This window comes from Coregonus lavaretus (assembly GCF_964263955.1).
Source record: "Coregonus lavaretus genome assembly, chromosome: 22".
Taxonomy (NCBI): domain Eukaryota; kingdom Metazoa; phylum Chordata; class Actinopteri; order Salmoniformes; family Salmonidae; genus Coregonus; species Coregonus lavaretus.
The window spans coordinates 4498984-4523988 of record NC_140009.1 but is presented as its reverse complement, the minus strand read 5'-3'; the positions used below and the strand labels follow the sequence as shown (position 1 = coordinate 4523988).

Here is a 25005-nt window from a genome sequence, read left to right as displayed (position 1 = left end):
AGCGCCGTGCTCTACCAATTGAGCTACAGAGGACCACATCAACTTTCTTTCGTTGTCCTGAAGCCAAAGGCACAATCCTAGTCATATTAGCATCCCATCCTAGTCATATTAGCATCCCATCCTAGTCATATTAGCAACCCATCCTAGTCATATTAGCAACCCATCCTAGTCATATTAGCAACCCATCCTAGTCATATTAGCATCCCATCCTAGTCATATTAGCATCCCATCCTAGTCATATTAGCATCCCATCCTAGTCATATTAGCATCCCATCCTAGTCATATTAGCATCCCATCCTAGTCATATTAGCATCCCATCCTAGTCATATTAGCATCCCATCCTAGTCATATTAGCATCCCATCCTAGTCATATTAGCAACCCATCCTAGTCATATTAGCAACCCATCCTAGTCATATTAGCAACCCATCCTAGTCATATTAGCATCCCATCCTAGTCATATTAGCATCCCATCCTAGTCATATTAGCATCCCATCCTAGTCATATTAGCATCCCATCCTAGTCATATTAGCATCCCATCCTAGTCATATTAGCATCCCATCCTAGTCATATTAGCATCCCATCCTAGTCATATTAGCATCCCATCCTAGTCATATTAGCAACCCATCCTAGTCATATTAGCAACCCATCCTAGTCATATTAGCAACCCATCCTAGTCATATTAGCATCCCATCCTAGTCATATTAGCATCCCATCCTAGTTGTTGCATCTTTAGATTCCCCCTCTTTCTAACTGAGATTTTAAACTGCATTGTTGGTTAAGGGCTTGTAAGGAAGCATTTCACTGTAAGGTCTACACCTGTTGTATTCGGCGCATGTGACAAATACAATTTGATTTGATGTGGAACCGCTGTTTTAGAATGGTGTTTTCCCACAAATTGTATTTTGGCAAAAAAAAATTAATTACTTTTTGACTGCTTCATTACAGGAGTTGCATGTTCTTGTAAGATGAATTACCATAATCTAAATGTGATTTCTGTCATTCTGAGCACCGTGGTTGGACGCCCTAATGGGTTACGTACCCAATGCCTATGGGTCCGGTAAATTTCTCAAATGGCCGGTAAATTAAAATCTTCCCGAAGACGTTGTCCGGCGCCATATTTTCTTGACGGAGGAGAAAACCGAGGTCAGGGCCTTGTTTCCCAGCTGAGATGTAACTTATGCATTACAATGATCATATCAGTTGCGTTGCTATTTACCTGCCAACTTTTTAAGTGTTTTCCAAACAAGCACGTAGAGAGAACGTTCGCTAAGTGCTTTTGTTAGGCCATGTGGATCCAAAGAAAAGCAGCGCTGCTCTCGGGTCAGCTTTCTCCATTCAAATCTTACCTTATCATTCGAATGATTCGAGATATTACCACCTATGGCTGCAAATAGATTATTTAGGAGGCCTACTGTGCTTAACCAATAATAATGCACTAAATCACAGACAGGGCACATTATTGTTGTCACACATCATGAAACACATTGAGGCAGATTTATTTTGATTTTTTTTACTATATTTGTTATTTTTATTTGTTCCATTTTTTTTAGGGGGTAGATCAGCTTTAATATTGGAGATAGATTGTAACTTCCATCAATGTAATTGTCTGCATCACTTCCAATCCCCCATATATTGAGGCAGAAGTTAGACAGTAGCCTAGTCGCAAAATGGAACTGGATTGAACATGAAATTGATTTCAATAAGATTGAGAATTGTCTATGTAGGCCCATGTATCTGTTAATGCAGTCATCTCGGTTTTCATTTGAAGCATCATTTATCCTTCACTTGTTTGTAACAATTGCAAATACTTTGGAAACTTTGCATTTGTAGTCAACTTCATTCTGAAGTTATCAGCAGTCGCAGTCAGACAAATAGCCTAAACAGCTTGATTATATGTTTAGCGGATTCTATGTTTAAGGCAAAAAGCATCTAACGATGCACTTTGGCTGCTCTACGAATGGTCTGGATCACTCGTAGATGTGCAAAGGTTTTTAACAGCAACATTACTAACAAAGGATCTGGGAAACGAGGCCCTGTACAGTTGTGTTTCTGAGACAGGTTTAGGGGAGTATTCCTGTAGTAGGAATGAGCTGGAGCTTGCTCGGTCTTTCTTTCTTGCAGTTTCGCTCTCTCTCTCTTTCTGGGTAGCGGTCGGTCGATAGGGGATTTTAGCAGTTTGCTGCTAAGCTCTCTCTCCCCCCCCCGTGTGTGTGTGAACTCGTGGCTGCTGGCTAGCTGGGTACAATCAATAGCCTAGTCTGCAAAGGCCCTGTGGCCACACACACTTCCGTCTATAAGACCCTACACCAGTGTTTCCCAAGGGGTGAACAATTTTCTTTTTTTTTTGTCCAAGCACTACACAGGTGATTTAAAATAATCAACAAATCATCAAGCTTTGATTATTTGAATCAACTGTGTAGTTCTAGGGCAAAAAAAACCCTTGGGGTTCCCAGGACAGAGTTTGGGAAACTTTGCCCAACACACAAACACACACACACACACACACCCCTAGGCCTGCTCCTCCTCCACTTCACTGGTTGATGGAGAAGAGGGAATAGAGTAGAGGGGGGACTCTCTTCTAAAGAACAAAATGGCCTGAATGCAACACGACTACGTGTATTTTTCCATATTTATACACACCCTATGTTTTTATAAAATCAACTATGTGCATTGAGCTTGTCTGATGCTTTAAGCTTACGGTTTGATGCCTCAAGAGGGCGCCAGAGATCTAGATAACCAGAAAAAAAGAACAAAAAGAAACCCAACTATTGTCCTCCCGCTCCTGCTGGTTTTCATAGATTCTGCCATTACTCTCCTGAAGTTGCCGGTAATAGGCTACACGAGGAGTCGGCCACCTTTCTCATGTGGAATGCCAATTTATCCTGCCATTTCTACCGATCTGCGTGCCAGTTATGGTTTTCATATGCGCATTTTCGTGAAACAGTTTCATTTCATTTATAATAACGTCTTCATATCTCAAAAATCATTGTCATGTGGTTCATCTAAATTAAATCAAAATCTAAATGAAAATGATACAAACCTAAAAAGTATCTTCTATTGCCATTGCCAACTATGTAAAAATAGCCTCCATAAAGCCAACAAATAAAAACATTGCAGCCTGCAGGTAGGAAACATCCTGATTTTTAAAAAGAAATCAATATAAATCCCATGGCCTGTCCGCAACGAACTTGAAACGTATCCAACTGTTAACTTGGGTCCCGCCCAGAGCTTGGGCTAGCGAAGTTGCTACATTGTATAAAATATTCTGGGCCCTCAGTTTCCCACGCCAGTGAGCTTGGTAGCTGTAGGCTGTTTGCGCAAGGGATAAGAAGCAGAAGCTCACCGGAGCTGAGTACCGGCACCTCAAATGTTCTACTGCTTGAGCTCCTGTTCCTCTTATAGAATATTAGCTGAAAAGTATTGTGGTGCTCCTGTTCCTCTTATAGAATGTTAGATGAAAAGTATTGTGGTGCTCCTGTTCCTCTTATAGAATGTTAGCTGAAAAGTATTGTGGTGCTCCTGTTCCTCTTATAGAATGTTAGCTGAAAAGTATTGTGGTGCTCCTGTTCCTCTTATAGAATGTTAGATGAAAAGTATTGTGGTGCTCCTGTTCCTCTTATAGAATGTTAGCTGAAAAGTATTGTGGTGCTCCTGTTCCTCTTATAGAATATTAGCTGAAAAGTATTGTGGTGCTCCTGTTCCTCTTATAGAATATTAGCTGAAAAGTATTGTGGTGCTCCTGTTCCTCTTATAGAATGTTAGCTGAAAAGTATTGTGGTGCTCCTGTTCCTCTTATAGAATGTTAGCTGAAAAGTATTGTGGTGCTCCTGTTCCTCTTATAGAATGTTAGCTGAAAAGTATTGTGGTGCTCCTGTTCCTCTTATAGAATGTTAGCTGAAAAGTATTGTGGTGCTCCTGTTCCTCTTATAGAATATTAGCTGAAAAGTATTGTGGTGCTCCTGTTCCTCTTATAGAATATTAGCTGAAAAGTATTGTGGTGCTCCTGTTCCTAAATATAAACAAGTACCAGCACCCAAAATGAGTACCGGAACCTATTTCCACTGGATCAGAGCATGACATTTTTCCCTTTCACGCTGGGTGGTTATGGAAAGGGAGAGAGCTGGAACGATTTCAAATACAATGAGGAACTATTGTAATTTTTCAATGGCTGTTAAAACAGACTTTGTTTGCTTGCTGTTTGAGGTGAAGAAAACATTACTTTGTGAAGCTCCACAGGTCATTAGTGGTGGTGCGTTAAGCCAATCAGAAATACTATCAGATCCCAAAATGGGCACATTTACAGTGCCTTCGGAAAGTATTCAGACCCCTTGACTTTTTACACATTTTGTACGTTACAGCCTTCTTCTAAACTGGGTTAAATAAAAAATTTCCTCAGCAATACCCCATAATGACAAAGTGAAAATAGGTTTTTATACATTTTTGCAAATATATTAAAAACAAAAAACAGAAGTACTTTATTTACATAACTACTCAGACCCTTTGCTATGAGACTTGAAATTGAGCTCAGGTGCATCCTGTTTCCATTGATCATCCCTGATGTTTCTATAACTTGATTGGAGTCCACCTGTGGTAAATTCAATTGATTGGACATGATTTGGAAAGGCACACACCTGTCTATATAAGGTCCCACAGTTGACAGTGTATGTCAGAACAAAAACCAAGCCATGAGGTCGAAGGAATTGTCCGTAGGGCTCCGAGAAGGATTGTGTCAAGGCACAGATCTGGGGAAGGGTACCAAAACATTTCTGCAGCATTGAAGGTCCCCAAGAACACAGTGTCCTCCATCATTCTTAAATAGAAGAAGCTTGGAACCACCAAGACTCTTCCTAGAGCTGGCCGCCCGGCCAAACTGAGCAATCAGGAGAGAAGGGCCTTGGTCAGGGAGGTGAAACATAACCTGATAGTCACTCTGACAGAGCTCTAGAGTTCCTCTGTGTAGATAGCAGAACCTTCCAGAAGGACAACCATCTCTGCAGCACTCCACCAATTAGGCCTTTATGGTAGAGTGGCCAGACGGAAGCCACTCCTCAGTAAAAGGCACATGACAGCACGCTTGTAGTTTGCCAAAGGCACCTAAAGGACTGTCAGACCATTAGAAACAATATTATTTGTTCTGATCAAACCAAGGTTGAACTCTTTAGCCTGAATGCTAAGAGTCACGTCTGGAGGAAATCTGGCACCATCCCTATGGTGAAGGATGGGGGTGGCAGCATCATGCTGTGGGGATGTTTTTCAGCGACAGGGACTGGGAGACTAGTCAGGATCGAGCCAAAGATTAATGGAGCAAAGTACAGAGAGATCCTTGATGAAAACCTGCTCCAGAGCACTCAGGACCTCAGACTGGGGTGAAGGTTCACCTTCCAACAGGACAACAACCCTAAGCACACAGCCAAGACAACGCAGGAGTGGCTTCAGGACAAGTCTCTGAATGTCCTTGAGTGGCCCAGCCAGAGCCCGGACTTGAACCCGATCTAACATCTCTGGAGAGACCTGAAAATAGCTGTGCAGCAATGCTCCCCATCCAACCTGACAGAGCTTGAGAGGATCTGCAGAGAAGAATGGGAGAAACTCCCCAAATACAGGTGTGCCAAACTCGTAGCGTCATACCCAAGAAGACTCGAGGCTGTAATCGCTGCCAAAGGTGCTTCAAGAAAGTACTGAGAAAAGGGTCTGAATACTTATGTAAATGTGATATTTCCATTTCTTATTTTTAATAAATTGGCAAACATTTCTAAACAACGGTTTTTGCTTTGTCATTATGGGGTATTGTGTGTAGATTGATCAGGGGAAAAAAACAATTTAATCAATTTAAGAATAAGACTGTAACCTAACAAATTGTGGAAAAAGTCAAGGGGTCTGAATACTTTCCGAAAGCACTGTATAAGCCTACATTTGTGTGCAGGCCAGGTAGCCTATAGGTCTACTTCTATGTGTAATCAGGATAACCGTAATCAGTTCTTACTCAACATTGACAGGAGCGCTCCAAACAAAAGACAATGACTAAATTGACAGAACTCGTAAATGGAATTAAATAAACCAAAACTTGTTTCTCACAAGTGTAGCCTAGGTTGTGCGCTCTGCAAACAACGTGTCCACTCTGACAACGAGAACAGGAAGACTGGAATAATAATATTGAATGCATTAAAATAAATGACCGTAACCAAAGTAACAAACATTGTAGATTAGAAATTATAGGAATTAACGGTAAATGTACTATTGGTGATAGATGTAATGGGGAATTGCTATACACCAACAATCCAACGCAAACAATTCACACAATGAAGTTATGAAACCATGAATGTGCACAAATTGGCAGGAGAGAACGCATTCTGGAGAGGGAAGTGCATTGTGCATCTGGGCGCACGGTCAAGCCGACGTCTGCATTGGCCGTGCAGCATTTATGGTGATATGGCCTCAGCAGAAGGCAGGACATTCATACTACTTTTGCTTCGCGGAGCAGTTGTCAAGAAAGTGAGTTTGTGTTTATACAGGATGTACCGCCCCCACCTACCGTCAACCAATATTGTCAATGCGGCGCATTGCGATACACAATGTCATGGCAAAAGGGTTGTATTTTCAACGACTCTACTTACTGCGTAAGCTAAGAAACTCAACAACTCTGCCATTTGACAAAGTCCTCCAGCTCTTGGTAGGTTAAGGAGTTACATTAAGTGATTAATCTTCTATTTCAGAGTTTCTTAAGATTTTTAAGCTCGATGCGGTACGGAGCTCGATGCGGTACGGAGCTCGATTTGGCCTCTGCATTCCTCTGGAGGCTGCGTAATTGCGTCACACCCTCCATATGGAGCCGCCGACCACATTTTCGAATCAAGCATAAATTGGCTTTTAATCTAGGCCTACGCAATGGATAAGTTCACTGAGATGGACGCAAATATATATATATATATTATTGTTTCTGCTCGACAATTAGTCGACTAAAACAATCTCGGTCGACCAACAGCCTAACGACCAAACAAACGACCGGTCGACTAATTGGGGTCAGCCCTACTTGTTTCATTAAAAACGAAGTGTCATTCATTACACTTACAGAACATCTCTAATACGTCATGTCTGACTGAAGCCCTCTGATTTATTAAACTAGATCCACCTGTGTTTTCTAGACACTCCTCTTCTCTCTGGGTGTTGATGTGCTCTGATCCTCAGACAGGCTCCGATCATCCAGGCTAAATGAATGTGCTGCAGCCTGCTGTAGAGGCTTAGGGCCACTAAAACCTTCATTCCCTGATTTGACTCTCTTCAAACATGTCATCTCTTCTCTTTTTCAGATTACTCTTTTGTTCTCTTCCCATTCTCCCTCCATCCCCCTCTCTTTACACACGCTGTCTGCCTGTGTCAGCCGTCAGGTCACAGCCCTCCCTCCCTCCCCCTCTCTTTACACACGCTGTCTGCCTGTGTCAGCCGTCAGGTCACAGCCCTCCCTCCCTCCCCCTCTCTTTACACACGCTGTCTGCCTGTGTCAGCCGTCAGGTCACAGTAGAGGGAGGGAGGGAGGGAGGGAGGGAGGGAGGCAGGGAGACTCCGGCTACAGTGTTCTGTGTGTACTCCTCCGGCAGACACTGTCACACAGAGACTGTAACAGCCTTTATAAATGTCCTGCGTCGCTCCGCAGCTATTTCATATATTTGTTCCACCTCGCTGCTCCTCGCTGCAGCCCCGTAGATACAACACAACCAGATCAATAACAGCTGTAGATAACACAACCAGATCAATAACAGCTGTAGATAACACTACCATATCAATAACAGCTGTAGATAACTACCAGATCAATAACAGCTGTAGATAACTACCAGATCAATAACAGCTGTAGATAACAAAACCAGATCAATAACAGCTGTAGATAACTACCAGATCAATAACAGCTGTAGATAACACAACCAGATCAATAACAGCTGTAGATAACACAACCAGATCAATAACAGCTGTAGATAACTACCAGATCAATAACAGCTGTAGATAACACAACCAGATCAATAACAGCTGTAGATAACTACCAGATCAATAACAGCTGTAGATAACACAACCAGATCAATAACAGCTGTAGATAACTACCAGATCAATAACAGCTGTAGATAACACAACCAGATCAATAACAGCTGTAGATAACACTACCAGATCAATAACAGCTGTAGATAACTACCAGATCAATAACAGCTGTAGATAACACTACCAGATCAATAACAGCTGTAGATAACACAACCAGATCAATAACAGCTGTAGATAACTACCAGATCAATAACAGCTGTAGATAACACTACCAGATCAATAACAGCTGTAGATAACACTACCAGATCAATAACAGCTGTAGATAACTACCAGATCAATAACAGCTGTAGATAACACAACCAGATCAATAACAGCTGTAGATAACACTACCAGATCAATAACAGCTGTAGATAACTACCAGATCAATAACAGCTGTAGATAACACTACCAGATCAATAACAGCTGTAGATAACACAACCAGATCAATAACAGCTGTAGATAACACAACCAGATCAATAACAGCTGTAGATAACACTACCAGATCAATAACAGCTGTAGATAACACTACCAGATCAATAACAGCTGTAGATAACACAACCAGATCAATAACAGCTGTAGATAACACAACCAGATCAATAACAGCTGTAGATAACACTACCAGATCAATAACAGCTGTAGATAACACTACCAGATCAATAACAGCTGTAGATAACACTACCAGATCAATAACAGCTGTAGATAACACTACCAGATCAATAACAGCTGTAGATAACACTACCAGATCAATAACAGCTGTAGATAACACTACCAGATCAATAACAGCTGTAGATAACACTACCAGATCAATAACAGCTGTAGATAACACAACCAGATCAATAACAGCTGTAGATAACACTACCAGATCAATAACAGCTGTAGATAACACTACCAGATCAATAACAGCTGTAGAGAACACAACCAGATCAATAACAGCTGTAGAGAACACAACCAGATCAATAACAGCTGTAGAGAACACAACCAGATCAATAACAGCTGTAGAGAACACAACCAGATCAATAACAGCTGTAGAGAACACAACCAGATCAATAACAGCTGTAGATAACACTACCAGATCAATAACAGCTGTAGATAACACTACCAGATCAATAACAGCTGTAGATAACACTACCAGATCAATAACAGCTGTAGATAACACTACCAGATCAATAACAGCTGTAGATAACACTACCAGATCAATAACAGCTGTAGATAACACTACCAGATCAATAACAGCTGTAGATAACACAACCAGATCAATAACAGCTGTAGATAACACTACCAGATCAATAACAGCTGTAGATAACACTACCAGATCAATAACAGCTGTAGATAACTACCAGATCAATAACAGCTGTAGATAACACAACCAGATCAATAACAGCTGTAGATAACTACCAGATCAATAACAGCTGTAGATAACACAACCAGATCAATAACAGCTGTAGATAACACTACCAGATCAATAACAGCTGTAGATAACTATCAGATCAATAACAGCTGTAGATAACACTACCAGATCAATAACAGCTGTAGATAACTATCAGATCAATAACAGCTGTAGATAACACTACCAGATCAATAACAGCTGTAGATAACACTACCAGATCAATAACAGCTGTAGATAACACTACCAGATCAATAACAGCTGTAGATAACACAACCAGATCAATAACAGCTGTAGATAACACAACCAGATCAATAACAGCTGTAGATAACTACCAGATCAATAACAGCTGTAGATAACTACCAGATCAATAACAGCTGTAGATAACTACCAGATCAATAACAGCTGTAGATAACTACCAGATCAATAACAGCTGTAGATAACTACCAGATCAATAACAGCTGTAGATAACACAACCAGATCAATAACAATGCGATGATGATACACGGAGGCAGGTTGACAAGATGGAAGCTACTAATTTTACGTCTACATGTTACTCATTAAGCGGACACTCTTATCCAGATCCACTTAGTTACGTCTTCTTTTGTTAGCGATTTGCTTTTTGTATCGCTGCCTGCATTGGTCACCTTCAATAGGGCAGGCTGTAGCAAAACGTTTTGAAACAGAAAATAAAAATGAGATGTATTTATTTATTGGATAAGTCCAGATAGTCCCTCCCTGTTTGTCTGTTTTCATTCCGTTTGGTGCCTGTTGAACACACGGGGATGCAAACGCGTCACTTTTCAGTGATATTCACCGTTTTGATCTGAAAATAGGACAACCACGTGACTCTGTAGATTTGTCAAAATGAAAACACAACCGTGCATAATGAACATTCACTAATAATGACTGATTTCTTGTAGCAGGCGTTATTGAAAATGATCACAGGTCTCCTAAACAATCTCTCAAGCACAAGGCCATGTGCTAGTGAGTAGCCAGCTGATCTTTTATATTTAAAATGTAGCCAACTTGGATCTATTTGCTAACAAGGCAGAACAGTTGAGTTGTTATGAACACACCCTTCTGTCCGTCTCCAACTGTTGTAAGAGCACGCTAGCCTGTCCACTTTGTTCAGATGTTGAAATCAAGTGGCCTATCTTATTTCTCAGAATGAGAACAAGTTGCCAATTCCTTATCTAATTGTGTGTTATGCTTATTGCACGTTTATAAAACACAGACTAGTCGGCTAGTATAACATTCTTTGGCTAAAAATGCTGCTAGCGGTACGTGTTACCGCAATGCCGCTTGCAACCAACTGAGCGTTCATTTTCCATTATCAATCGATGATACCTCTGTTTTAGTAGTGTCTGCTCAGTTTAAGTTGAGACATAAGGGTAATGTTCGAAAGGTTAACTTCTCCTCTGAGACATAATTTTTTGGTAATAATGTGTTTCGCTGTCCAAATGACCGATTCTGTTGGACCAAACCTCAAATGCAAATGGCGAGTTGAAACCGCTTGTGAGTGAGGAAAAAACGTGATCTCTCATCTTTGTTGTGAGTGGCAGGGGGAGGGGCTTGGTGTGAGTGGCAGGGGGAGGGGCTTGGTGTGAGTGGCAGGGGGAGGAGCTTGGTGTGAGTGGCAGGGGGAGGAGCTTGGTGTGAGTGGCAGGGGGAGGGGCTTGGTGTGAGTGGCAGGGGGGAGGGGCTTGGTGTTTGTGTAATTAGAGAGGAAGAGCCGAAGCGAGAGGTTTCACCTCTGTCCAAAATAAGCCCTGTATGTTTCTATGGGCTTATTTTGGACAAAAGCTTGTCGCCTGCCTTCCAGCCTTTGGGACAACGACTCCCATTGTTAGGAAGGAGACATGAGCATCTCGTCATTATATACAGGTCTCTGGTGTAAATGGGAAGGTGCACAGCACAGAAGGAGCTAATGAGACGAGACCAAAAAGACTGCTTTAGAACAAGCGGACATAAATGCTTATAAAAACGAAAAATAATAATACGCCATTTAGCTTTTATCCAAAGTGTGTATGGGTGGTCCCGGGGATCGAACCCACTTGCCTGCATACAGGAATTTGGAATATCGTGCAAAACATAATCTAATTAATGTTGTGTATCGCCCGGCCCTAGTGCGAACAGATCATGTTCTCACTAACGTTACCTTCTCCTCCGGCTGTCATCATGCACTCCACACAACAAACTTGGTTCCTGACTGGGAAACTTTGGAATGCATGTTCGAAATAATGCTGCGGTTACAGTTGATAAGAAACACATTATAGCTGCATGTATGTTTCAATGATGCAAATTATTCAACAAAAATATAAAAAGCAACGTGCAACAATTTCAAAGATTTTACTGAGTTTACAGTTCATATATGGAAATCGGTACATTTCAATAAATTAATTAGGCCCTGATCTATGGATTTCTCATGACAGGGAATGATACCTTAATAAGAAACAGTCAGGTGTGAACACCATTTGCCTCATGCAGCGCGACACATCTCCTTCACGTAGAGTTGATCAGGCTGTTGATTGTGGAATGTGGTCTGGAACACGCTGTCGTACACGTTGATCCAGAGCATCCATGGGATGTTTTCAGCTTCCAGGAGCTGTGTACAGATCCTTGCGACATGGGGCCGTGCATTATCATGTTAAAACATGAGGTGATTACAGTGGATTAATGGCACGAAAATGGGCCTCAGGATCTCGTCACGGTATCTCTGTGCATTCAAATTGCCATTGATAAAATGCAATTGAGTTCGTTGTCCGTAGCTTATGCCTGCCTATACCATAATCCCACTGCCACCATGGGGCACTCTGTTCACAACGTTGACATCAGCAAACCGCTCACCCACACGACGCCATGCATGCTGTCTGCTATCTGCCCAGTACAGTTGAAACAGTGATTCATCTGTGAAGAGCACACTTCTACCGTGTGCCAGTAGCCATCGAAGGTGAGCATTTGCCCACTGAAGTCGTTTACGACGCCAAACTGCGGTCAGGTCAAGACCCTGGTGAGGACGACGAGCACGCAGATGAGCTTCCCTGAGATGGTTTCTGACAGTTTGTGCAGAAATTCTTCGGTTGTGCAAACCCACAGTTTCATCAGCTGTCCGGGTGGCTGGTCTCAGACGATCCCACAGGTGAAGAAGCCGGATCTGGAGATCCTGGGCTGGCGTGGTTACACGTGGTCTGCGGTTGTGAGGCCGGTTGGATGTACTGCCAAATTCTCTAAAACGACACTGGAGGCAACTTATGGTAGATAAATGAACGTTGAATTCTCTGGCAACAGCTCTGGTGGACATTCCTGCAGTCAGCATGCCAGTTGCACGCTCCTTCAAAACATCTGTGGCATTGTGTTGTGAGTGGCCTTTTATTGTCCCCAGCACAAGGTGCACCTGTGTAGTGATCATGCTGTTTAAGCAGCTTATTGATATGCCACACCTGTCAGGTGGATGGATTATCTTGGCAAAGGAGAAATGCTCACCAACAGGGATGCAAATAAATGTGTGCCCAAAAAATTGAGAAAAAACGTTATGTGCGTATGAAAAAATATCTGGGATCTCTTATTTCAGCTCATGAAACATGGGACCAACACTTTACATGTTGCGTTTATATTTTTGTTCAGTGTATTAACGTTAGCTAGCTATGTTAGCATCTAAGTAGGCAAGCTAACATTACCAATGAGTAATGGAGTATGTTTCTCATATCGACATTAATGACTGAGCATAGAATCTGTACGCGTCCTACAAATAGAAAATCAGCGTTCAGAGCGTGTTGTCAGATATGTCATATCAGCTGTGAGCAATCAGCCTCATCCCCTAACCAGCCATTAGCCTACTCAGCTGTGAGCAATCAGCCTCATCCCCTAACCAGCCATTAGCCTACTCAGCTGCTTCTCTCTGTCTGTTCTTTATGCGCATTTCCATCCGTTTTTAAATGTTATTTGCCATGATGGTGGGCTGGGGACAGTGATGGAGAGCTGGGGACAGTGATGGAGAGCTGGGGACAGTGATGGAGAGCTGGGGACAGTGATGGAGAGCTGGGGACAGTGATGGAGAGCTGGGGACAGTGATGGAGAGCTGGGGACAGTGATGGAGAGCTGGGGACAGTGATGGAGAGCTGGGGACAGGGATGGAGAGCTGGGGACAGTGATGGAGAGCTGGGGACAGTGATGGAGAGCTGGGGACAGTGATGGAGGGCTGGGGACAGTGATGGAGAGCTGGGGACAGGGATGGAGAGCTGGGGGCAGTGATGGAGAGCTGGGGACAGGGATGGTGAGCTGGGGACAGTGATGGAGAGCTGGGGACAGTGATGGAGAGCTGGGGACAGGGATGGAGAGCTGGGGACAGTGATGGAGGGCTGGGGACAGTGATGGAGAGCTGGGGACAGTGATGGAGAGCTGGGGGCAGTGATGGTGGCTGGGGACAGTGATGGAGAGCTGGGGACAGTGATGGAGAGCTGGGGACAGTGATGGAGAGCTGGGGACAGTGATGGTGGGCTGGGGACAGTGATGGAGAGCTGGGGACAGTGATGGAGAGCTGGGGACAGTGATGGAGAGCTGGGGACAGTGATGGGAGCTGGGGACAGTGATGGAGAGCTGGGGACAGTGATGGAGAGCTGGGGACAGTGATGGTGGGCTGGGGACAGTGATGGAGAGCTGGGGACAGTGATGGGAGCTGGGGACAGTGGCACTGCTATAGAGAAAAAATGGAGGGTGACAGTCATGCTTGTGCCTTTACATCACTGAAAACCGTTAGTTTCTAGCCCGAACCCCTTTCTATTGCGAATTGGCGCACACGTTATATCATTTGATAAACCATGTCGCGGGCCGTTTTAAACTACTTGTGGCCCACGTGTTTTTGGTTGGATAACAAGCGACCTTGTTTAGTCATGTTACCTGGCTAGCTACCTGACAACATGGTACCTTGGCTATGCACACGTTTGGAAAGCCACCCAAGTCATAGACTGTTCTCTCTGCTACCGCACGGCAAGCGGTACCGATGCACCAAGTCTGGAACCAACAGGACCCTGAACAAGCTTCTACCCCCAAGCCATAAGACTGCTGAATAGTTAATCTGGCTAGCTATTTGGTTAACTATTTAACCATCTGCTATGACCCTTTTTTGCACCACATACACTGCTGCTACTGTCTATTATCTATCCTGTTGTCTAGTCCCTTTACCCCTACCTACAGTATACTGCTGCTACTGTCTATTATCTATCCTGTTGTCTAGTCACTTTACCCCTACCTACAGTATACTGCTGCTACTGTCTATTATCTATCCTGTTGTCTAGTCACTTTACCCCTACCTACAGTATACTGCTGCTACTGTCTATTATCTATCCTGTTGTCTAGTCACTTTACCCCTACCTACAGTATACTGCTGCTACTGTCTATTATCTATCCTGTTGTCTAGTCACTTTACCCCTACCTACAGTATACTGCTGCTACTGTCTATTATCTATCCTGTTGTCTAGTCACTTTACCCCTACCTACAGTATACTGCTGCTACTGTCTATTATCTATCCTGTTGTCTAGTCCCTTTACCCCTACCTACAGTATACTGCTGCTACTGTCTATTATCTATCCTGTTGTCTAGTCACTTTACCCCTACCTACAGTATACTGCTGCTACGGTCTATTATCTATCCTGTTGTCTAGTCACTTTACCCCTACCTACAGTATACTGCTGCTACTGTCTATCTATCCTGTTGCCTAGTCACTTTACCCCTACCTACAGTATACTGCTGCTACTGTCTATTATCTATCCTGTTGTCTAGTCACTTTACCCCTACCTACAGTATACTGCTGCTACTGTCTATTATCTATCCTGTTGCCTAGTCACTTTACCCCTACCTACAGTATACTGCTGCTACTGTCTATTATCTATCCTGTTGCCTAGTCCCTTTACCCCTACCTACAGTATACTGCTGCTACTGTCTATTATCTATCCTGTTGTCTAGTCCCTTTACCCCTACCTACAGTATACTGCTGCTACTGTCTATTATCTATCCTGTTGTCTAGTCACTTTACCCCTACCTACAGTATACTGCTGCTACTGTCTATTATCTATCCTGTTGTCTAGTCCCTTTACCCCTACCTACAGTATACTGCTGCTACTGTCTATTATCTATCCTGTTGTCTAGTCACTTTACCCCTACCTACAGTATACTGCTGCTACTGTTTATTATCTATCCTGTTGCCTAGTCACTTTACCCCTACCTACAGTATACTGCTGCTACTGTCTATTATCTATCCTGTTGCCTAGTCCCTTTATTCCTAGCTATATGTACATTTCTACCTCCATTACCTCGTACCCCTGCACATGGACTTGGTACTGGTACCCAGTGTATCTAGCTAAACTATCGTTACTCATTGTGTAGTTATTATTACTTTTCTATTATTTCTCTATTTTCTTTCTCTCTGCGTTGTTTGGAAGGACCCGTCAGTAAGCACTTCACTGGTAGTCTCCACCTGTTGTTGGGAAGGACCCGTCAGTAAGCACTTCCCTGGTAGTCTCCACCTGTTGTTTGGAAGGACCCGTCAGTAAGCACTTCACTGGTAGTCTCCACCTGTTGTTGGGAAGGACCCGTCAGTAAGCACTTCACTGGTAGTCTCCACCTGTTGTTGGGAAGGACCCGTCAGTAAGCACTTCCCTGGTAGTCTCCACCTGTTGTTGGGAAGGACCCGTCAGTAAGCACTTCACTGGTAGTCTCCACCTGTTGTTGGGAAGGACCCGTCAGTAAGCACTTCACTGGTAGTCTACACCTGTTGTTGGGAAGGACCCGTCAGTAAGCACTTCCCTGTTAGTCTACACCTGTTGTTGGGAAGGACCCGTCAGTAAGCACTTCACTGGTAGTCTACACCGGTTGTTTACCAAGCATGTGACGAATAACATTTGATTGGATCCCTTGTTCTTGTGTTCCTTAAATTCTCTTTGGTGCCTAACTTTTGGGAGGTGTGTGTGTGTGTGTGTGTGTGTGTGTGAGAGAGAGAGAGAGAGAGGTGTGTGGGAGGGCGGGCGGGGGGGGGCTGTATGTAAGGTTGTCTGAAGACTAAAAATGGTTTAATATAGGCCTAGTGTGAGCCACAATGAAAATGCAGATCATTATGCATTTCTGTTCCTTACTATAGTCCTCCTGCCCAATCACAGCTAGGCCTTTGGAGATGAGCCAAACAGCTGTTCTCTGCAGTAGCCTTTCCTATTATACAGTGTGAAGTTAAATTCAGTGTGTTGTATTGAGTAGAGGTGAATATCAGGGGGTTAAATTCAGTGTGTTGTATTGAGTAGAGGTGTGAATATCAGGGGGTTAAATTCAGTGTGTTGTATTGAGTAGAGGTGTGAATATCAGGGGGTTAAATTCAGTGTGTTGTATTGAGTAGAGGTGTGAATATCAGGGGGTTAAATTCAGTGTGTTGTATTGAGTAGAGGTGTGAATATCAGGGGGTTAAATTCAGTGTGTTGTATTGAGTAGAGGTGTGAATATCAGGGGGTTAAATTCAGTGTGTTGTATTGATTAGAGGTGTGAATATCAGGGGGTTAAATTCAGTGTGTTGTATTGATTAGAGGTGTGAATATCAGGGGGTTGTGCAGCACACGTGCAGAACGTATAGAACCGGTGGGGGTGGGGGTGTTACCAGACTACTCGGGATCGTGATACTTGGCCTGGTATCACATCGTTAGTAAAATGTTGGTATTGTGACCATCTCATTCTGAAAATAAGCAGCTTTTCTGGCGTTTTACACTGATCTTTTGCGTATTTAACCTACCTGCTAAAGACCACCTCTCCTCCTCCTACCTGTTAAAGACCACCTCTCCTCCTCCTACCTGCTAAAGACCACCTCTCCTCCTCCTCCTACCTGTTAAAGACCACCTCTCCTCCTCCTCCTACCTGTTAAAGACCACCTCTCCTCCTCCTCCCACCTGTTAAAGACCACCTCTCCTCCTCCTACCTGTTAAAGACCACCTCTCCTCCTCCTCCTACCTGTTAAAGACCACCTCTCCTCCTCCTCCTCCTACCTGTTAAAGACCACCTCTCCTCCTCCTCCTACCTGTTAAAGACCACCTCTCCTCCTCCTCCTACCTGTTAAAGACCACCTCTCCTCCTCCTCCTCCTACCTGTTAAAGACCACCTCTCCTCCTCCTCCTCCTACCTGTTAAAGACCACCTCTCCTCCTCCTACCTGTTAAAGACCACCTCTCCTCCTCCTCCTACCTGTTAAAGACCACCTCTCCTCCTCCTCCTCCTACCTGTTAAAGACCACCTCTCCTCCTCCTCCTCCTACCTGTTAAAGACCACCTCTCCTCCTCCTCCTACCTGTTAAAGACCACCTCTCCTCCTCCTCCTACCTGTTAAAGACCACCTCTCCTCCTCCTACCTGTTAAAGACCACCTCTCCTCCTCCTACCTGTTAAAGACCACCTCTCCTCCTCCTCCCACCTGTTAAAGACCACCTCTCCTCCTGCTACCTGTTAAAGACCACCTCTCCTCCTCCTCCTACCTGTTAAAGACCACCTCTCCTCCTCCTACCTGTTAAAGACCACCTCTCCTCCTCCTCCTACCTGTTAAAGACCACCTCTCCTCCTCCTCCTCCTCCTCCTACCTGTTAAAGACCACCTCTCCTCCTCCTCCTCCTACCTGTTAAAGACCACCTCTCCTCCTCCTCCTCCTACCTGTTAAAGACCACCTCTCCTCCTCCTCCTACCTGTTAAAGACCACCTCTCCTCCTCCTCCTCCTACCTGTTAAAGACCACCTCTCCTCCTCCTACCTGTTAAAGACCACCTCTCCTCCTCCTCCTCCTACCTGTTAAAGACCACCTCTCCTCTTCCTCCTCCTACCTGTTAAAGACCACCTCTCCTCCTCCTCCTCCTACCTGTTAAAGACCACCTCTCCTCCTCCTCCTCCTACCTGTTAAAGACCACCTCTCCTCCTCCTCCTACCTGTTAAAGACCACCTCTCCTCCTCCTCCTACCTGTTAAAGACCACCTCTCCTCCTCCTCCTACCTGTTAAACACCACCTCTCCTCCTCCTCCCACCTGTTAAAGACCACTTGTGCATCCCAAATGGCACCCTATTCCCTACATAGTGCACTACTACACATAGGGCCCTGGTCAAAAGTAGTGCACTATGTAGGGAGAATAGGGTGCCATTTGGGACAACATGTCTCCTGCTACGTCAGTGCTTCCTAAATGCTAATGCTAACTCTGCCATGTCAGCGACTTTGAAATGCTGTCTGTCTGTCTGTAAGGCTTTTGTATAATATTTAAAGGCAGGTTCAGAGAGGCCAAGGAGGCCCTCCCCCATCTCTCCCTCTGTGTGTGTGTGTGTGTGTGTGTGTGTGTGTGTGTGTGTGTGTGTGTGTGTGTGTGTGTGTGTATCAGTTAGCATGTCTTCTCTGCTCCAAAGGCTGCTCAGAGAGTTCAGTGTTGGGTAAAGGGCAGCGAGGCCGCATCCCCAACATACACCCACACACTAATTGGTTTTGGATCATTACATGTGTACTATTTCAATCAATAGTGAGAATGAGATGAATGCGTCAGTGCTTTTGATACAACCTTGGGCGTGTGTGTGTGTGCTCACCTGACTTTGTGTGCGTGTGCAGCGAGCCCTTTATAATTAATATTTTGCCAGGCAGAATCAATTCGTCTACCTTTGATTAAAACATTCAGATAAACCTCTTGATGTTTCTGCTTACAAAGAGACCTGAAATAGAATTGGAATAATTCATTTTTATCTGTTTTGTGATGTTTTTCTTTCAGATTATGTAGAGTTAGCTACGTGTTGGCTGGTTACAGCCTAACCCCCTGGTAACCCCTGGTTACAGTTTAACCCCCTGGTAACCCCGGGTTACAGCCTAACCCCTTGGTAACCCCGGGTTACATCCTAACCCCTTGGTAACCCAGGGTTACAGCTTAACCTCCTGGTAACCCCGGGTTACAGCTTAACCTCCTGGTAACCCCGGGTTACAGCTAACCCCTGGTCTGTTTCAGCCTAACCCCCTGGTCTACCCTGGTCTGTTTCAGCCTAACCCCCTGGTAACCCCTGGTCTGTTTCAGCCTAACCCCCTGGTAACCCCTGGTCTGTTTCAGCCTAACCCCCTGGTAACCCCTGGTCTGTTTCAGCCTAACCCCCTGGTAACACCTGGTCTGTTTCAGCCTAACCCCCTGGTAACACCTGGTCTGTTTCAGCCTAACCCCCTGGTCTGTTTCAGCCTAACCCCCTGGTAACCCCTGGTCTGTTTCAGCCTAACCCCCTGGTCTGTTTCAGCCTAACCCCCTGGTAACCCCTGGTCTGTTTCAGCCTAACCCCCTGGTAACCCCTGGTCTGTTTCAGCCTAACCCCCTGGTAACCCCTGGTCTGTTTCAGCCTAACCCCCTGGTAACCCCTGGTCTGTTTCAGCCTAACCCCCTGGTAACCCCTGGTCTGTTTCAGCCTAACCCCCTGGTAACACCTGGTCTGTTTCAGCCTAACCCCCTGGTCTGTTTCAGCCTAACCCCCTGGTCTACCCTGGTCTGTTTCAGCCTAACCCCCTGGTAACCCCTGGTCTGTTTCAGCCTAACCCCCTGGTCTGTTTCAGCCTAACCCCCTGGTCTACCCTGGTCTTCTCGCAGCAGCAGAAATGCCACCCTATTCCCTATGTAGTGCTCGGTGGGCCCAGGTGAATGTTTTTGTTAAGGAGCCACCAGTCACATTTAATTAGCAGCACATCCTAGCTGCTCTACCTGGTCTGTCACACACACACACACAATGCACCGGAGTCACACACACACTCAATGCACCGGAGTCACACACACACACACACACACACACACACACACACACACACACACACACACACACACACACAATGCACCGGAGTCACACACACACACAATGCACCGGAGTCACACACACACACACACACAATGCCCTGGAGTCACACACACACTCAATGCACCGGAGTCACACACACACACACACACACACAATGCACCGGAGTCACACACACACACACACACACACACAATGCACCGGAGTCACACACACACACACACAATGCACCGGAGTCACACACACACACACACACACACACACACACACACAATGCACCGGAGTCACACACACACACACAATGCACCGGAGTCACACACACACACACACACACAAAATGCACCGGAGTCACACACACACACACACAATGCACCGGAGTCACACACACACACACACACACACACACACACACACACACACACAATGCACCGGAGTCACACACACACACACACACACACACACACAATGCACCGGAGTCACACACACACACACACAATGCACCGGAGTCACACACACACACACACACACACACACACACACACACACACACACACACACAATGCACCGGAGTCACACACACACACACAATGCACCGGAGTCACACACACACACACACACACACACAATGCACCGGAGTCACACACACACACACAATGCACCGGAGTCACACACACACACACACACACACACACACACACAATGCACCGGAGTCACACACACACACACAATGCACCGGAGTCACACACACACACACACACACACACACACAATGCACCGGAGTCACACACACACACACAATGCACCGGAGTCACACACACACACACACACACACACAATGCACCGGAGTCACACACACACACACAATGCACCGGAGTCACACACACACACACACACACACACACACACACAATGCACCGGAGTCACACACACACACACAATGCACCGGAGTCACACACACACACACACACACACACACACAATGCACCGGAGTCACACACACACACACAATGCACCGGAGTCACACACACACACACACAATGCACCGGAGTCACACACACACACAATGCACCGGAGTCACACACACACACACACACACACACACACACACACACACACACACACACACACACAATGCACCGGAGTCACACACACACACACACACACACACAATGCACCGGAGTCACACACACACACACACACACACACACACACACACAATGCACCGGAGTCACACACACACACACAATGCACCGGAGTCACACACACACACACACACACACACACACAATGCACCGGAGTCACACACACACACACAATGCACCGGAGTCACACACACACACACACACACACACAATGCACCGGAGTCACACACACACACACAATGCACCGGAGTCACACACACACACACACACACACACACACACACAATGCACCGGAGTCACACACACACACACAATGCACCGGAGTCACACACACACACACACACACACACACACAATGCACCGGAGTCACACACACACACACAATGCACCGGAGTCACACACACACACACACAATGCACCGGAGTCACACACACACACAATGCACCGGAGTCACACACACACACACACACACACACACACACACACACACACACACACACACACAATGCACCGGAGTCACACACACACACACACACACACACAATGCACCGGAGTCACACACACACACACACACACACACACACACACACAATGCACCGGAGTCACACACACACACACACACACACAATGCACCGGAGTCACACACACACACACAATGCACCAGAGTCACACACACACACACACACAATGCACCGGAGTCACACACACACACACACACACACACACACAATGCACCGGAGTCACACACACACACACACACACAATGCACCGGAGTCACACACACACACACACACACACACACACACACACACAATGCACCGGAGTCACACACACACACACAATGCACCGGAGTCACACACACACACACACACACAATGCACCGGAGTCACACACACACACACAATGCACCGGAGTCACACACACACACACACACACAATGCACCGGAGTCACACACACACACACACACACACACACACAATGCACCGGAGTCACACACACACACACACACACACACACACACACAATGCACCGGAGTCACACACACACACACACACACACACACACACACACACACACACACACACACACACACACAATGCACCGGAGTCACACACACACACACACACACGCACACTCAATGCACCAGAGCTGCAGCGGCTGGGGAGGCCATGGCAGGGTTATGGGTTATGGGTTATTATTATATATTATTATATATTATTATATATTATATTATGGAATTTGGCCACATTGAGAAATGAGAGGAAGGGGGACGGGAGTGTGTGTGTGTGTGTGAGAGAGAGAGATTCACACACATCCGTCAACTCGAGTGATAACTGGACATAGTTAGGCAGGGTAACTGAATTATATATTGTTTAGTGGGGTGCAGGGGGAGTGGTACTAGTGTGTCTGTGTGTGTGTTAAAGCAGTATTAAACAGTCTTATGACACTGCCTCTCCACTCTAAATGGAGTGGAACAATAGCATGATTTTCCCTTGAGGTTCTGTGTTTCTGCTGTTTGCTTTTTAAAGGCAACCCTGTCTTGCATCCCAAATAGCACCCTATCCACTATTATATAGTGGACTTATATAGGCAGGGCCTGTAGGACTCTGGTCTAAAGTAGTGCACTATGTAGGGAATAGGGTGCCGTTTGGGACACAACTCTTGTCCTGCTCCAAAAAACGACTTCATCCTATTACTCTAGTTCCAATTGAATCTGACTGGAGGAAAACCCTGGTCTAATGGCCAGAGCTGCTGCTGAATATGGATACAGAAAACCCTGGTCTAATGGCCAGAGCTGCTGCTGAATATGGATACAGAAAACCCTGGTCTAATGGCCAGAGCTGCTGCTGAATATGGATACAGAAAACCCTGGTCTAATGGCCAGAGCTGCTGCTGAATATGGATACAATACCTGAAGTCTGTCTGTCTCTGTCTGTCTGTCTCTCTGTCTCTCTGTCTGTCTCTTTCTGTCTGTCTGTCTGTCTCTGTCTCTCTGTCTTTCTGTCTGTCTCTGTCTGTCTGTCTGTCTATCTCTGTCTCTCTCTCTCTCTCTGTCTGTCTGTCTGTCTCGTTGTCTGTCTGTCTCTCTGTGTATCTGTCTGTCTGTCTGTCTTGTTGTCTGTCTGTCTCTCTGTGTATCTGTCTCTCTGTCTCTCTGTCTGTCTGTCTCGTTGTCTGTCTGTCTCTCTGTGTATCTGTCTGTCTTCCTGTGTATACATTTACATTTGACTAATTTAGCAGACCAGAGCGACATACAGGAGCAATTAGGGTTTGAACCAGCGACCTTTTGGTTACTAGCCCAGTGCTCTTAACCGCTAGGCTACCTGCCGCCACGTCTGTCTGTCTGTGTGTCTGTCTGTCTGTCTGCTTGTCTGTCTAGCTGTCAGTCTGCCTGCCTGTCTATCTGTGTATCTGTCTATCACCCTCTAACTCTCTCTCTCTCTCTCTCTCGTTCAGATTGTGTATATATGGAGAGCCGCAGGCCCAACACGCCCTACTTCATATGTAGCATTCAGGATTTTAAACTGGTGAGTACTACTAGCCTTTTCCTTCCTCTGTCCTAAAGCATGAAACACACTGAGAATCTGACTGCTGGTGGGTACTGATCACAGTAGAAGGCTGTTCCTTCTCTTGCTAGAACAAAATACCTACCTGGTCCTCCTAACACTAACCCTGGCCCTATATCCCTGGCCCTATAACCATCGTCCTATATCCCTGGTCCTGGCCCTATAACCCTGGTCCTGGCCCTATAACCCTGGTCCTGGCTTTATAACCCTGGTCCTGGCCCTATAACCCTGGTCCTGGCCCTGTAACCCTGGTCCTGGCCCTATAACCTTGGCCTTATAACCCTGGTCCTGGCCCTATAACCCTGGTCCTGGCCCTATAACCCTGGTCCTGGCCCTATAACCCTGGTCCTGGCCCTATTACCCTGGTCCTGGCCCTATAACCCTGGTCCTGGCCCTATAACCCTGGCCCTGGCCCTATAACCCTGGCCCTATAACCCTGGTCCTGGCCCTATAACCCTGGCCCTATAACCCTGGCCCTATAACCCTGGTCCTATAACCCTGGCCCTGGCCCTATAACCCGGGCCCTATAACCCTGGTCCTGGCCCTATAACCCTGGTCCTGGCCCTATAACCCTGGCCCTATAACCCTGGTCCTATAACCCTGGTCCTGGCCCTATAACCCTGGTCCTGGCCCTATAACCCTGGCCCTATAACCCTGGTCCTGGCCCTATAACCCTGGCCCTATAACCCTGGCACTATAACCCTGGCCCTGGTCCTATAACCCTGGTTCTGGCCCTATAACCCTGGCCCTGGCCCTATAACCCTGGCCCTATAACCCTGGCACTATAACCCTGGCCCTGGCCTGGTGGTAAAGGCTCTTCAAACAGCTCTTTGATGTGGATGTTCTATTTCTACATTCCTATATACTGAGTGTACAAAACATTAGGAACACCTGCTCTTTCAATGAGACTGACCAGGTGAATCCAGGTGAAAGCTCTGATGCCTTACTGATGACACTTCAATCAGTGTAGATGGGGGGAGGAGACAGGTTAAAGGAGGATTTTTAAGTCTTGAGACAATTGAGACATGGACTGT

At 45.6% G+C, this 25005-nt stretch overlaps 1 protein-coding gene across 1 annotated transcript in view; it reads left to right on the top strand.

Annotated features, from left to right (window-relative positions):
* LOC311149471 (arginine-glutamic acid dipeptide repeats protein-like) overlaps positions 1–25005 on the top strand; it is a gene marked incomplete at its 3' end in the record, with an annotated part of 351192 nt that overhangs the window by 159518 nt on the left and 166669 nt on the right. The window contains exon 4 of the mRNA XM_084186666.1: positions 23862–23932. Within this exon, the coding sequence (XP_084042792.1) occupies positions 23862–23932 (71 nt within the window). The remainder of the gene's footprint in view (positions 1–23861; positions 23933–25005) is intronic.